General features: G+C 39.5%; 1 protein-coding gene across 2 annotated transcripts in view; it reads left to right on the top strand.

Annotated features, from left to right (window-relative positions):
- Window positions 1-14710, top strand: part of LOC147323807 (uncharacterized) — a 99849-nt gene that overhangs the window by 45237 nt on the left and 39902 nt on the right. For both annotated transcript variants that reach the window (XM_086304401.1, XM_086304403.1), the window contains exons 7-10: window positions 242-322; window positions 2672-2784; window positions 3240-3298; window positions 5081-5170. In XM_086304401.1, coding sequence (XP_086160527.1) covers window positions 242-322; window positions 2672-2784; window positions 3240-3298; window positions 5081-5170 — 343 coding nt within the window. The remainder of the gene's footprint in view (window positions 1-241; window positions 323-2671; window positions 2785-3239; window positions 3299-5080; window positions 5171-14710) is intronic.

Below are 14710 nucleotides of genomic sequence, written 5' to 3'. Positions count from 1 at the left end.
TTTTCTTCTCTGTGTTTCTGGCCTCCGGTCTGCATCTCAATCTGACTGTGCCAGTGCACGCCGACTGACTGACAGCCCAAACTGAGCCCATTCACCGAGCTGAGAAAGCTGCCATCCGAGTGTTTGACTGACACTCTGAGTTTTAATGATCGCTGTAGTTTCTTTGCTTCTTCCCGCGGTTATTTTCTCTCCTAATAAACCTGCGTATAATTCTACTGTGTCTCTGTTTGCTTATTTGCAGCAATGACTTCAGTCGCATGGTTGCAGAAGAGTATTTGAGTTTCTTCAATTTCACAGGCCTCACTCTGGACCAGGCGCTGCGGTAAGAAATCACAGTTAAACCAGTTTTTACTTTGACAGAGACGCCTGATGTTAGATTACTGAAAAATGGCCAAGAGTTCCCCTAAAATCAACAAAGCATTTGATTATTGGTGTAAACCTCTTCTCTCTCTGTGATGCTGATCCCAGTTAGAGAGAAAAACGCACATTTGATGTCTTTGTTTTCTTTTGTGGTTGCCCTCCTCTGGTAAACACTGCTCTCTAGAGGCCAGCTGTGAAATTGCAGTGAAAGACTATTGACAGCATAAACATGCACGCTGTTAAAGAGGTTTATGTTTGTTATCTTTATTTATTAGATTTATTCATTCTGGGCATAAACTGAAAAACAACCAATACTGTGAGGTTTTTTGTTGTTTTTTTTTCTTTATGAACTTTGCTCAAGAAAAAGTAATAATCTACAGGATTTAAAATCAGTGTAACATTTTTACTGTGTAAAAATGTTCCATTCAAGAAAAAAGTCAAACAGATTACTCTCTGTACAAACTCCTTGTACATTACATATACAAAAGCTGGGACTTTAACTCTTTAACATTTAAGCTTCTAATCTTTCAACACCCCTGTTTTAAGGAAGTTCAATGTTTTACATAGTGTTGCTTTAATTAATCTGCATAATAATAATTGGCATAAGAAATGTGGCAAACTGAGAAGTCTTAACAACAGAGAAGCCACACAGAGATTGAGCCTGTTGTTCTACTCCAAACAGATAGGGGGAGCTCTTTATTGAACTTACTGAAGCTATACTACACTGTGCTTCAGAGGGTCGCCTGAGCTCACTCATGGTACTACATTCTTTCCATCAACAATAACTGTCGCTGAATTTATTCTGCAGCATCAACAAGAACAGTTAGAGTCATGTAACCATAAACAATAAACATCTTAAACAGCCACACATATCCCCAAGGCATGATGGGAGATAACTAGCTGCTCCCAACACGGCACAATAATAACAATTTATGTGCCAGAAATGACTCATTCATTTAACCTATCTGGATTGCCTGAAATATTAAGGCAATGTTTGATTCAAGACAAACAAAAGCATATTAAATATGTCAGACCTGCAATAAAACATCATTTCCAGGCTCAGGGACTAATATCTTAATTGAAACATTAAAAGCAAGAACATCCTGGTGTTAAATCTCTTGGAAATATTATGAACATATGAAAGTATGTATGGTATTTTTTAAACTTAAAAAAGACATTAGGATTATTTTAAGTCAGTTTTTAAATTGTCACATGACTTTGTACTTTGTATTTAAGTAAATGTAAGAGGATTTTACACTAAGATTTCAAAAATGTAATTAAAGAACATTTTTCTGTTTCTTGAGTGAGAGTGTGGCGTCATTGTATGTTTGGCTTTCAGGATACAAACACAAAGACAGGCTGCGTAAGAAAAAGCCTTTGATTATAGATTATCCAAAGTTCACTGAAGAGTCTGCAGGCAAAACTTGAACCAAATCCAACAGACACGATACCAGCACAGGTTAACAGACATTACAACTAAATGAAGACAACTCTATGATACACACACACACACACACACACACACACAGGGTAATCTGGTAAGTGAACACAGCTGGGAAAAACTGTGGCACAGGCGAAGGTCATCAAATGACAAACAGGAAGTAAAACTACAGTAAAGGCACAGCAGACACACACTATCAAATTAAAACAGGAAGTACGTAATAAACATTCAGAAACATGAAGTAAGAGAAAATAAACTCACCAATCATTTTCAATCAGAGAAAATGAATTAAAATGTTCAAAAGGACAAAATCTACTTCAGAAGCATGTGACTCAGTCATTCCAGCATTTTCATGTGTTAATATATTTTGGTGATGTGGTGGAACATGAAAATGATGAATTTCAGGAACATAAAGCGTCCGATTTAAAAACAAAAGAAAAAAGAATTTGATTATTTAATTTCAACACTTCTAATAAAGGACAACAAAAGTCTAAAATTAGACTCCAAAAATACATGAGATGACTACGGTTTAAAAGAAAATACTTAAAATATAAAAAATCCAATTATATTTAATCTTATTTTACTTCATGCTTGAATTAGTACCTTCAGTTGCTGAAAACAATGATGAAGCTTTAAATGACTTTGTTTTTCCCTGCAATGTTGTTTTTTTCATGGAAACACTAAAGCTAGAAGTACAACTATCGTGTTTAAAAAAAAAAAATAAAAAAAAAGAGTCTAATAAATTTAATAGTAATGTAACACTACATCTGTTATTTTACTGCACTTTAATGGTAAAACAGTTTAAAACAGGTCATCTGTAACCATTTTGGTGTTTAGCAACCATCTGCTGACTTTGTGTTTGTGCTGCAGGACTTTCCTCAGGCAGTTTGCGCTGATGGGGGAGACGCAGGAGAGGGAGAGGGTGCTGTCACACTTTTCCAGGCGTTACTTGGACTGCAACCCAAAAGTGATACCATCAGAAGGTGAATGCTGGTATAAATTTATTTATGTATATATGTGTCTATGGGTTGTTGTTTGTTTTTGCTTCCTATAGATTTAAATAGTCGCAGCATAAATAAGTGAGAAGAAATCAGTAGATCAATAGCATAATGGGTCCTTTTAAGGTAATTTAGCAGGTGTAATAACCAAGTAAGATCATTTCATTTCTCACAGCAGCTGGTAAATTAATATGCATTTATTCAGTTAATGATTACTACATAAACAGGACTAACTGTAGTACCTGTGGTGTTTGTTTTGTGTAATGACTGCAGTGGCAGGCTAGTAAAAATTAACAGCATATATGAAAGCAGTATTGTTCGCCTTAAAACCACATTAGAAGGATGCACTTGTATTTATGCAAGTTCCCAGTAAAACTAGTTTCATAATCGCAGATGAGTCATTTTGCAGAGAAAGCTAACGCAGTGTTTCCACGTTTTAGATGCAGTTCACACTCTCACCTGTGCCCTGATGCTGCTTAACACTGATCTGCATGGTCAGGTAGGTATAATGCTCGAGTGTGTTTCAGTGAAGCTGGAAGTGTGCAGCAAGTGTGTAGGTGCTCACATGATAAACAAAGAAAGAGAGCTGTTTAAGAGCTGCGTTCTCCTCAGAGGCCCTTTGGATTAGCTGTGCGGAGTTTGTTTTTTTTTTAGTATAAGACTCGGTTTGATCACCATCTCATCTGGGTCTGCAGGTCTGCCTGCTGAGCTCCTTTCTCCATCATTAATCTGCTGCTTTTATAATCAGAGCCTTCCTTTGGAAATCTGGGCCATTGGTGGCTCTTCTGTGTGATAGTGCAGCTCAGTGGATGAATGATTAATTAAAGTGGCTGCGAGGTGACAGGATCAGGGAGCGGCTCTTCCATGGAAGAGCACATCAGGAAAGTCTCTACATATTTTAACAAATTTAACTGTTAACTTTTTTGCGACTCTACCTGTTAATATTGGCGGTTCTTTTCTATAAATACCCTCTAATAGTGATTATAATTGGATTTGGTTTTGATTGGCAGGTCGGGTGCACAAGTTTTAATTTATTTTGGATTTTTCCAAATCAACATAGAGTCAGAAGTACACACTCACTTAAATCTTTGAATAAATGATGATGACGGTTCTATAAATGTCTTTTAACCTGGCAAGCCCGAGGCCTGTTAACTTCTCATTAGTGATCATGATTGACTACAACTGGTAGTTTCTTTTTACTGGAATAAAAAGGATTTGTTTGAGAGCACTCACTGGATCAACCAACACTCAAAAGAATGGGAAAGTCCAGAGAACTAATAAGGAGAACCACAGAGTTGGGAAGGTCTCTGGGAGATGTTCCCAAATGTCTGCAGATTCCAAGAGCATCAATTCACATTATTGTTTCTAAGTACAGGTTATTAGGACGCGTCACCACTTTGCTGAGTTCAGTAACCACCAAGGCTTAATCACTGTCCACAGTAAAGCCAGTTTTACATCCCCATGGACTGTGAAGTGATGTAAAACTTCAACACCTTCAAGTGACTGGAATTTACATCTTCCCACATGGACAAGCCAGATGCCTTCTGGAGAAAAGCTTTATCATCAGACAAGACAAAGATTGTGGACCTTGAACGTAGTGAAAACCTGTGGATTATGATTAAAAGCTAGTTTTGTGTGACACCCTGACCAACCAACCAAATTAAACAAACTCTACCATGTCTGCCAAGAAGAGTGGACACATATCCAGCCAGTATTATGCCTGAGGCTCATTGGTGGCTACCACGAGCATGTGGCCAAAAAATTAGGGGACATCTAACTAAATATTAGTGGGGATGTATGTATATATTTGAGCCTGTATGGGTTAGAGAAATTACAAAATAAGTTTATACTTGTGCATCTTGTTTTTTTTAAACTCATTAAACATGTATAATGTACAACCATTTCACCCTGAGCGAAAGAAACAAAAGAAATTATTTAAACCCGAGAATGAGCGGATGTAAGACTCTGGCCAAGACTATAAATACGGTCTATTCACTGAACTGTCAGAGAGACTTTGCCTGAAAAGTATCTAAAAAGTAACCATTTAAATGAGAAGCTATCTCATCAAACACTAACTCAGCAGCGTTAATAATTTTGACACCTGACCAGTGATTTAATGCTTTTTGCATTGACAGCTTCTCCATAACTTTTCATAGTCAGAGGGACACTTACAATAAAAATTGACATTAATTAAGTTGAAGGCACTTTGTGTGAAATAAAGAGGTAAGGAATGTGTGTTAGCATGAAATAATAAATATTAAATGTCTATTGTTTTTTCCAGAACATTGGCAAGAGGATGTCATGCACACAATTCATTGGCAACCTGGAAGGACTGAACGATGGCCAGGATTTTCCCAAAGAACTGCTCAAAGTAAGCCAGTCTGAAATAGCACAAACGCACATGCTGTCATACGCAAACACACATCCCACATGAAAGTGAGCGGGCTGCCTCTGCCAGCGCTGTATTGTCCCTCAAATACTGCGCGACTGAGCCTGGCTGTCTGGCTCGCGCTTGTTGCCAGCTGGCATTCACCTCATCTCCAGGGGCATCCAATCAGAAGGCAACCCCAGGCCCGCCACTTCCCGGTATGCTCCGGCTTGGAACCTTGGGGCTTGACAACTAATTGTTTCGTGGTCTGGAGACGAAGAGAGTGACACACAGCCGACCTCGAGGCATCTGTGTGTGTGTGTGACTACAGCAGCATTAGATTAGCCTGTTAGCTTAACCAAGTTGAGCTCGGCCTGTCAGACAGAACCTGCAGGCCACATGACAAGGGGAAATAATCCAATCAGAGCTGGTTGCTTGTCCAATGGTGCTCATAATGATGATGCTGTTGATATAGTTTTGTCTGCAGAGCGGTCCATCAGCATGCCACGGGGCCCCTTAGTGCGAGTCAACAAGTTGCATTGCAGTATTAATAATACATGAGGGAGCAAGTCCTTCTGCTGAACTGGCGGGAACCCTGAAATGAAAAGCCGAGCCTGTTATTAAGGGAAGATAGTATCCACGCTGAGGGCTTGTGACTGCAACAAAACCAGTCATGCATTATCTCTTTTATTTATGCTTGTGGAAATCCAGGAACTGTCTTTTTAATCATGCATTCCACTTTCCACAGCTTCTTTTATTCTCTTTCTCTCTCAATGAGACTTTTTTTTTTACCCTGAAGCCTCTGCCTCCCATCCTCTGACTCTCTAAATGTTCTGCCTGCCCGCTCACTGCCCTGCTCCTTATCTCAGCTCCGTTTAGCTCCCGTGCAGTTTAATCTCTGCCTCTAGACTGAGTCTCACTGCCACCTTTATCTGCTCGCTTTCACCTCCATCCTGTTCTGCTCTGTTTTCTTGCCTCCCCTCTCCTGACCGGTCATCTCTGCATTTGTTCTCTTCTGGTTTATGTCATTGTTACCTATAATTTTACCATTTCAAATTCCAACTCAACAACTATCATTCTCTGTAACCATGAAAAGATGCAGGTTAGGGTTAAGAGATATTTCACCGTGCTTCTTCTTTGCAAAGTGTATTGCAAACTAATTCAGTAGTTTGCCTTGATCAGACCAAGCATTTATATCTGCTGAAGTTAATGAAATCTAGAACTAAAATTCAAAGCTGCTCTTTTAGCTTATATTTCTTTTTGCACCAAACCCCATTCCCTCAAGAGACTTTACTTTTTACATTATACATGCTTCCCTTAAATAGTATCATTAGAAGGCAAAGCATACATTTCCACTGCTATGCAGATGACACCCAACTTTATCTGAGAGTGAAGCCAGATGATATAAATCAACTAGTAATAACTTTATAAAGACTTAAAACCTGGATGACGTCTAATTTCCTGCTTCTAAATTGAGATATAACTGAGGTTATTGTACTCGGCCTTAAAAACTTAGAAATATGGAGTCTAAACAAATATTTATCTGGATGGCATTACTTTGGCCTAAGGTAACACTGTGGGGAATCTTGGAGTTATTCTATGTCCCTAAATCCACATATTAAACAAACATGTAGGACTGCTTTCTTGCACTTGCACAATATCTCTAAAGGTCCTGTCTCAGTGTGATGTTGGAAAAGTATGTGCATTTATTACTTCCAGGCTGGACTACTGTAATTGATTATTATCAGGATGTCCTAAAAACTCCCTGAAAAGCCTTCAGTTAAAATGCTGCAGAAAAGTCCTGACAGGGACTAGAAAGAGAGAGCAGATTTCTCCTATACTGGCTTCCCTTCATTGGCTCCCTGTTAAATCCAGAAGTGAATTTATAATCCTGCTCCTCACATACAAGGTCTTGAAAAATCAGGCCCCATTTTATCTTAATGATCTATAGCACCATATGACTCCATTAGAACACTTCACTCTCAGACCGCAGGCTTACTTGTGGTATTTAACAGTAGAATGGGAGGCAGAGCCTTCAGCTTTCAGGCCCCTCTTCTGTGGCTCCCAGTTTGGATTCAGCACAGACACTATCTCTACTTTTAGGATTAGGCTTCAAACTTTCCTTTTTGATAAAGCTTATAGTTAGGGCTGGATCAGGTGACCCCGAATCCTCCCTTAGTTATGCTGCAAGAGGCCTAGCCTGCTGGCGACTTCCCATGATGATGATAAAATATATGTATAAAATGTACAAAAAGCTCAACAGGAGGAGGTGTAATCGCTTTCTGTCCTCAAAAATAATCAATAATATTCAGCCAATCAGCTTCCTCCACAGTATTTTGAATCTAGCAGCTTTGCATAATTCACACTTCAAACTAATCCTTCTTTTTCTTACACTGGGACATCTTTGCTCCTTTTCCTCGTCCCACTGACCAAACGTTCCTCTGGTTGGCCACTGCTCTTAAATTGTTTATTTGAACATCAGGTGGGTGAGCCGTAGATGACCATTATGTGGGGTTACCCCTCTCAATGACATCATACAAATCCAAGATTAGAAAAGCCAGTCTGAAACAGAGTTATTAGAGCCGTCTGAAGTCGGTGCTTTTGGCTCACAGGGACTACTGGTGCATAGGCTGACCTCATGAATTAAAAATGTAGCCATGTTTAATAAGAGCATTCACCACAGTACACTGTGTATCACGTAAAATAAGAAACACCATTGGAGGTCTTAATTTTGGTGCCACCGATTTTTTTTTAGTCAGTGCATCTCTTACTAAATAAACACTGTAACTCGTTCAGGTTTTGCTCACAAACAGTTACTGTATCTGTTCCCGGTAGCCTCTCATTCCTTTCTTGTTTTTTCCTGTCCTCCCTTTTTCTCTGTTATCGCACCATCATTTCCTGGTACAAAATGACCTTCCCTCTCCCTCCCCACCACCATCTCTGTGTTCCTCATTTCCTCCGTTTATTTTCTTATTTTCCCATTTCCCCATTTGTGCCTGGTGCTCGTGTTTGTATTTGCTGTAAATACATTAGAACACAGCTGGAGATACCCCTCATTCAGTTTAATTTTCAGCATGCACACGTGCTGTATTCCATTTGGTGTTCTAGGGTCAGAGCTTGTTTCTATTTTTCCACAGTTTTTTATTTTCCTGGCATCTTTTTCTCCTTTTGAGCCCACCTTTCCTTGCTGTATCTTCAGGTTTAACTGGTTTTTCCATAAAATTGTTTGTTAGTTTTGTTTCTTAGCATTTAATAGCAAAAAATCTGTTACTGTGTGTTGCACCGGGTCAATTTATGGATGCACCTTTCTAACCAGGCTTGCTTACTTTTGCTGATAACTTATCACTCCACCCTCTCATCTGAAGGTTAAAGTGGAATTTGGCAGGTGGGGAAGCCAGTAGATGGGATGTAACAGTGCAGTGCGGAGGAAAAATTACTTAGAAATAAGTCACAATCATTTGTATAGTGAGCTGCAGTATATATAGTATTCTGTGTGTATAGGTTGTGACCAGAGATTTGCTGCTCTTTGTGGATTTAGCCAATAGAATTCAGGAATATTTAAGCAGATTTTGTGCAAGCTACTGTGGCTAAATTTCAACCTCAAGTCAATATAAAGCTGGTATCAAAAGTAGAACTTGGTAAGTCATTGTAATCCACGCTGCCTTAATTTTAATCTCATGTCTAATTTTACTCTCACTTCTTTTCTGTAGGGCTAGCTGCATGCTGAAGTACCCCAACCACAAGTTTATAGGCATCTGCACCATGAAAACTCACAGGGATAAGAAGGAAAAAGCTGTGAGCAAAAATGTACAGGGGCCAGACCTTTAACCATTTCTTGTCAAAAAATGGTCAGCTGTAGAAAACTAACACGGCTAAAGATGCAGAGTGCCAAAAAATGTAGGTGATAAATTACAAATTGCATAAATATGTTTAAAACTTTTAGATGTTACTGAGTTCTGAAATTCAGCAAGAATGAATCCTATAGTCATTAATATACTTTGTGCATATTATATGCAAATCTCATCCTGATTCCACAGTACTTTGTGCAGTGAATATGGAAGTACCTAGCTGCTAGCTACCACAGCTGTTGGATCTTAAACTACAACTTAAAGCAACCTTTGCACAGATATTTTGTCATTTGTCACATTGTGTCTCTTTATCATCATTTAAACAGCTTTCCAATAAGAAATACTGTCACCTCACAGAGATCAATATTCTTTTTTTAGCACAAAGAGCTGAATTTTGTACCTTTAATTACTTTTAGGCAGTGGCATACACATTTTAGATATGTTGGGAAATATAAGCAAAAAGAGAGCCTTCATAAAGAGCAGTACAGTGTGACTCTTTAAAATGGTGCCATATGTCGCAGCTTTACTCCGAGGGGCAGAAACACTGACGTGGCACTGAGCCACTTTAGCCCTGTGGCTGAAACAGAAATCAGCTGCCTGGTGGACTGGAAAATAATGAGTGAGGCTTTGCATCCCCCTGACACCTCTTTCCACCTCTCTCCCTCAGGTAGACTACACTCCCTCTTTCATCGTCAATTAACTCATTTCTTCCTCTATTTTCTTTCTTTGTCTTGTTTTGTGGCTCTGCCTTCCCCAGTAACTGTCGCAGATTCTCCCTCTCTCTCTCAATTACTCCTCTCGACCCTCCCTCGCTTTCTCTCGTTTGATTAAACCCTATGATATGTTTCCTCATTACCACCACAATAGAGGAGCAGAATAGAGCAATCTCCTGAAGTGAGTGTGCGAAGCCTCAGCTCCACTGCCCGCCCTTACACTTTCCAGCACACCAATAACTCCCCGAAAGCCTTTTTATGTCAAGATATTTTATTTTTATTGCATTTCAACAGTAATAATGACACAGAAAGAGGCGAGATAAAGAAGGAGATTACGTGAAACAAAGGCATTAACCAGGTATAAAATCAGGGGGTGGTGTTCCCAAACTGCAGTGACTATCAGTGGCACGAGTAAAGCTCCCAGACAAATGTAATGCAAGGTTTTAATGAACATATAAATATCTATTCCTGCATTAAATAAGCTGCTTACTTTGGTTGATTTCAGTGCTTTTACAGCATTTAAAAGTATAATGGAAACATGAGCCAATCCTTTTGAATGTTAAAAGGCTTCAGGCAAATATCACATTGTTAGGTTGGGGTTTTTTTTAGCATTTACTGTATTTTTTTTATTATTATTATTGTTTTGATTGGTTGAGGCCTTAAGCAGAGCAGCAGTAATTCATGTATTGGTTTGCAGGCCGTATGTCTGTGCAATCTGATAGAGTAAAAGAGTAAAAGGCTGAGTTAAATGTTTGGTCGATACGATCTCTGGTAATATGTTGATGCGCACACGTTATTAGATCCAACATGTGACACGGTGGATGAATGCATTCAGCTTCAGCACACGCTTCTATTGCAGAGCTGGTGCTCATTTGTCTCAATCATTGTGGTCTTGTTCTGGGATTCGTAATGAGCCCATAAACTATCTAAATGTAGTCCAGAGGATATTTCCTCGCCGAGTTGCCCGCGCTGTGCTCTCAGTCAGCGGGCATGTGACAGCTTGACAGGGTGCTCGCAGCTCGAGCACAGAGGCCGGTCAATTTAGTCAGCAGTGTTACGAATAAATTTTTTATCACATGTAGTTGCAGGAAAAACTTGGACATTCTGTATAATATTATTATATTATATGTAACATATCATATATATTTCATATACATTAAATATATCATATATATTTATTCTTTTGCATAAATAATAAAACATAAAAATAAAACATATTATACTTTTCCCTAAATTAACTGATATCGTTCTCTGTGGGGGGAAAATGACAAACTGCAGGATTAAATTTAAAGTGAAAGTAGAATGAGGTGTTTCTGATCAGTGAGATAACGATCCGGTGTTGTTTGAGGATGGGAATAATGGTGTGAGTCAAGTCGATTGGTGAGGAAAAAGAGAGTTTAGAGTTCACCAGGCAACAGTTAGACTGACTGTACAATTGAAGGGAATTCCACGGAAAGGGTCGACCAACAAAAGTTTTCACAAGAGCAAGGTCAGAGTCCGCGAAGGTCACAAAGGAGCTCGGCGCAGCTTCCAAAGAAAGGCTTCAATGTAAATGGAAGTCAATTTATTGTTGAACAAACTGGTTGGCCAGCTTCAGGCTTCATTCGGGTCAATGATGGTTTTTTCCGCCAATCAATTCACCGTGAAGCAAACTGGCTGACACCTATAATAAGTGCTTTCCCCTTAAAATACCAATAAACATCATAAAGTTGGCTGTTCATAGCTCCATTTAAATTTACTAATAAATTGTGCTACATATTTAAAGATGAACCTAGCAGTTACATTTTTGTAGGCCAGTAAAAGTCTGATGTACTTGTTTGCGAGTCCAGTGGGGAGTCCACCATCAGCAGCAGCTATGGAGCGCATGGCAGGGCTGCAACGAGAAACCACTGCTCTCCAAAACAACACAGCAGCCAGTGTGTAATTAGGTAAAGTTCATATATAGACTTTTTTTTAACAGATACCAAAACAGAACTTTTTAGGATAAATGAGCAGCATTTTGTTTAATAGCCTGTCTCCTCTGTGAACATGGTAATTAAGGGGATGATTTCTGATTTTTTTAATCATTGATTGATGAATTCATTCTGAATTATGCATACATATTTTAAAGGAAATATCAGAAATGTTTTTGTTAAAACCGAAATAAAACCTGAAAAGAACAGTTGTCAAATCAAAAAGATGCTTTACCAACGAACGGTCAGAAAGAAGAACGAAGGTGATGTTTGGGAACGGTCAAATCAATCGGACTTCAGTTGAGCTAAAATGTTGCAAAATGACTTGCAGTAAACATTTTTGAGGAAACACACCAACAGGCCAGAGTTTCTTGTGTTTTGAGCTGTGAAATAGGCTAAAATAGGAGAGCAAAACATTTTCCCTGTGAAGGGATCCTCCTGGAAAACACCTGTTTCTTTCTGTTAAAGCCAACAGGGTTGATGCTAAGCTAACCAGCTATTGCCTGTAGTCTCATTAATGACCAACAGCAAATAACAAATCATTGCTTTACCTAAAAATTGAACTATATATTTTGGCTCCTTCGTATTGGTATAATTTGTTCACATTTACACCTAATTAATTTACTCGTTTTGATCAGGGGAGACAAGATTAAACACGAGTATATGAGATTATATCACAACTCATGCTGAGGCAAGGCTAAGGTGGTTTGGATGTGTGCAGAGAGCTATAGTGGATGTATTGGACAAAGGAGGAAAACAGTGAAGGAGGACTGATGTGACGGAGGAGGATGCTAGGAATAGGGTGAGATGGAGACAGATGATCCGCTGCAGAGTCGCCTTAAGGGAACAGCTGAAAGAAGAAGAAGACTCATCTCTGTTGAATCTTTTGCCTTTGTTGTTGTTTTTGCAGTTCTGCAGTATTTGGACTACTTGTGCTCGTGACTGATAAGTGGTTTGTATTTGGCCCATTAACACAAAAAGAAATGATTAAGACTTGTGCTCTGAGTGCCAGAGTGAGAACTCCATGTTCCCTCTATACTAGCCTGCATGGAAGCATAGCGGCTCTGTAGCTACTGTAGCTCCCTGCAGATTTTGAAGCTCTGGCTACTGGCCCAAGCTTGTGCTTCAGAGGAAGCTTTCTTCCTTTATTGTGAGGCTCAGAGATACATAGGTTTGCACTCCCTCTAAGTCTCTCTCTCTTCTCAACACTGCTCAGGGCGCAAAGCTTGAAGTGGGAGCTAATGATGCACTGAAGTAGGTTACCAGCCCGCAGATACAGTGGCTTACAAATTCTGCTGAAATGAAAATGTTGTAGAGCTCAATCATGCAGCGAGCCACGCTCTTCAAACAGTAATTAGGTACACTGATGTTATCGATTGCATGGAAGCATCGATTGCGGGGAGGAAAGATGGATGGTTTATTTGTTTTTGTAAATGAGGGAGAAGAAATCTTTCTCACATGTCCCCGCTGTCGGTCTGGCTCATGGATAAATGTGTCTGAAATCTGCACAGGAGCGCCGTAGTGCCGGCGCTCGGCGGCTGAGCCAGCCTGGCGAAGACAAACAAGTCCTTTCTGAGGACAGATGCTGCTGTTTGCATGTGCGACTACACGTCTGGACAGGGTGCACGGGGAGAAAACAGCAGTTTTGAAATTGCAACACATGTGATTTTGTAAAAGCTGTCAAGAATTTCAAACCTGTGTAACTTTGGAGCAGGTTGTCCTCTTCTATTTTTAACTACACACCCTTCAAGGATGAGCAACCCCTAACGCTTGCCCTCTTATTTTCCACATACTCCCTGCATGTTTATTAGATTTCAGTCAGACTCAGAGGATTCATTATGGCAGCAGGATACAGTTAGAATCTGGCATCTCCAACCTCATCACTTCCTGCAAATATGGCACACATAGCTGATGGAGAAGGATGAGTAAATATCTACTCTGAGTGATGGACAGTATGAAAAATAGATGCAGCTTTCAGGTCTGAAAGTATCTCAAACCTGCATTATTTCTAATGACCAGCAGGGGGCGACTGCTCAGGCTGCAAAAGGATTCGCAGGTTTATAAAAGTCTATCATTATAGATGGATTTCATGGGCTAAATTGCCCGTTTCTGATTATACTGAATAAAACATTAAGTTTATTTTGTAAATTTTGATCACAATTAGTGTCAGAAACCCAATTAGCTGGAGAGTTATCCAAGCGGTAAGCATGAAACCGTAGCTCATCATCTGCGGTTTCAGGGAAAAGCCTGAAGCTTCCACACAGGACTACACAAACCAGCTGATGGCGTCACGGTGGCTACATCCATCTTTTATATGGTCTATGGATGACATGTCAGAGAGAGAGACCGACAAATGTTGGAGGGTGTGTTCGGCACACTTTGGTCTTTGCTCTGTGTGTAATACGAGGAAAAGCTCAAGTTATCTGCCTGAATCAGCTCACGGGCTTTGTTCCATTCATGTTGCATTACTCTAAAAGAACAACTACATTGTTTATAGATAGATAAATAGGCTAAATCATTATATATGAATACAGAAGTTATTTTCTCTAGGCTGGAAGTGACGAGTCCCTGGAGTGTCTTTGTCTCCCTTGTGTGCAGAGCTATGCATGTGCAGCCTCCCTCTTCTGTCTGTGCAAAAACATTTAATGTTTAGTCCTCCAGAGTTGGGCAATTTTAGATATAGGGTTATATGCATAAGGGTTCATGTTGCAGTTATTCATGTTTAATTTGTGTAGGCTGTTAAGGTGTCTGCATTTTTTATTTTATTTTATTTTTTTAAGCAAATCGCAAAGTAAGTTGAAATCTCTGTCAAAGGTGGTTTCCAGTCCAGTCCATTGCTCTGGCACTGACGCTGGTCCCAGAGCGCTCTTCATTCAGTTTCTATCATCTTATGTCTTTGCTTTCTTTTTATCTCCTGGCAACAGGACACTGTTTGCTGTTTTAACTACCTGGATAAAGTTACTTATAGCAAACAGGAGGGAAAAAAAGCTTTTGGTGAATTTGCTTCTCTTTGTTGCATCATCGAGTCTT

Source organism: Aulonocara sp. 'chitande type north' Nkhata Bay, linkage group LG8 (assembly GCF_057382095.1).
Source record: "Aulonocara sp. 'chitande type north' Nkhata Bay isolate Kocher_YH1m ecotype deep benthic linkage group LG8, A_spYH_male_GT1.1, whole genome shotgun sequence".
Classification (NCBI taxonomy): Eukaryota; Metazoa; Chordata; class Actinopteri; order Cichliformes; family Cichlidae; genus Aulonocara; species Aulonocara sp. 'chitande type north' Nkhata Bay.
Note: the sequence above shows the minus strand (reverse complement) of the source record. Positions and strands in the feature narration are given on the sequence as shown.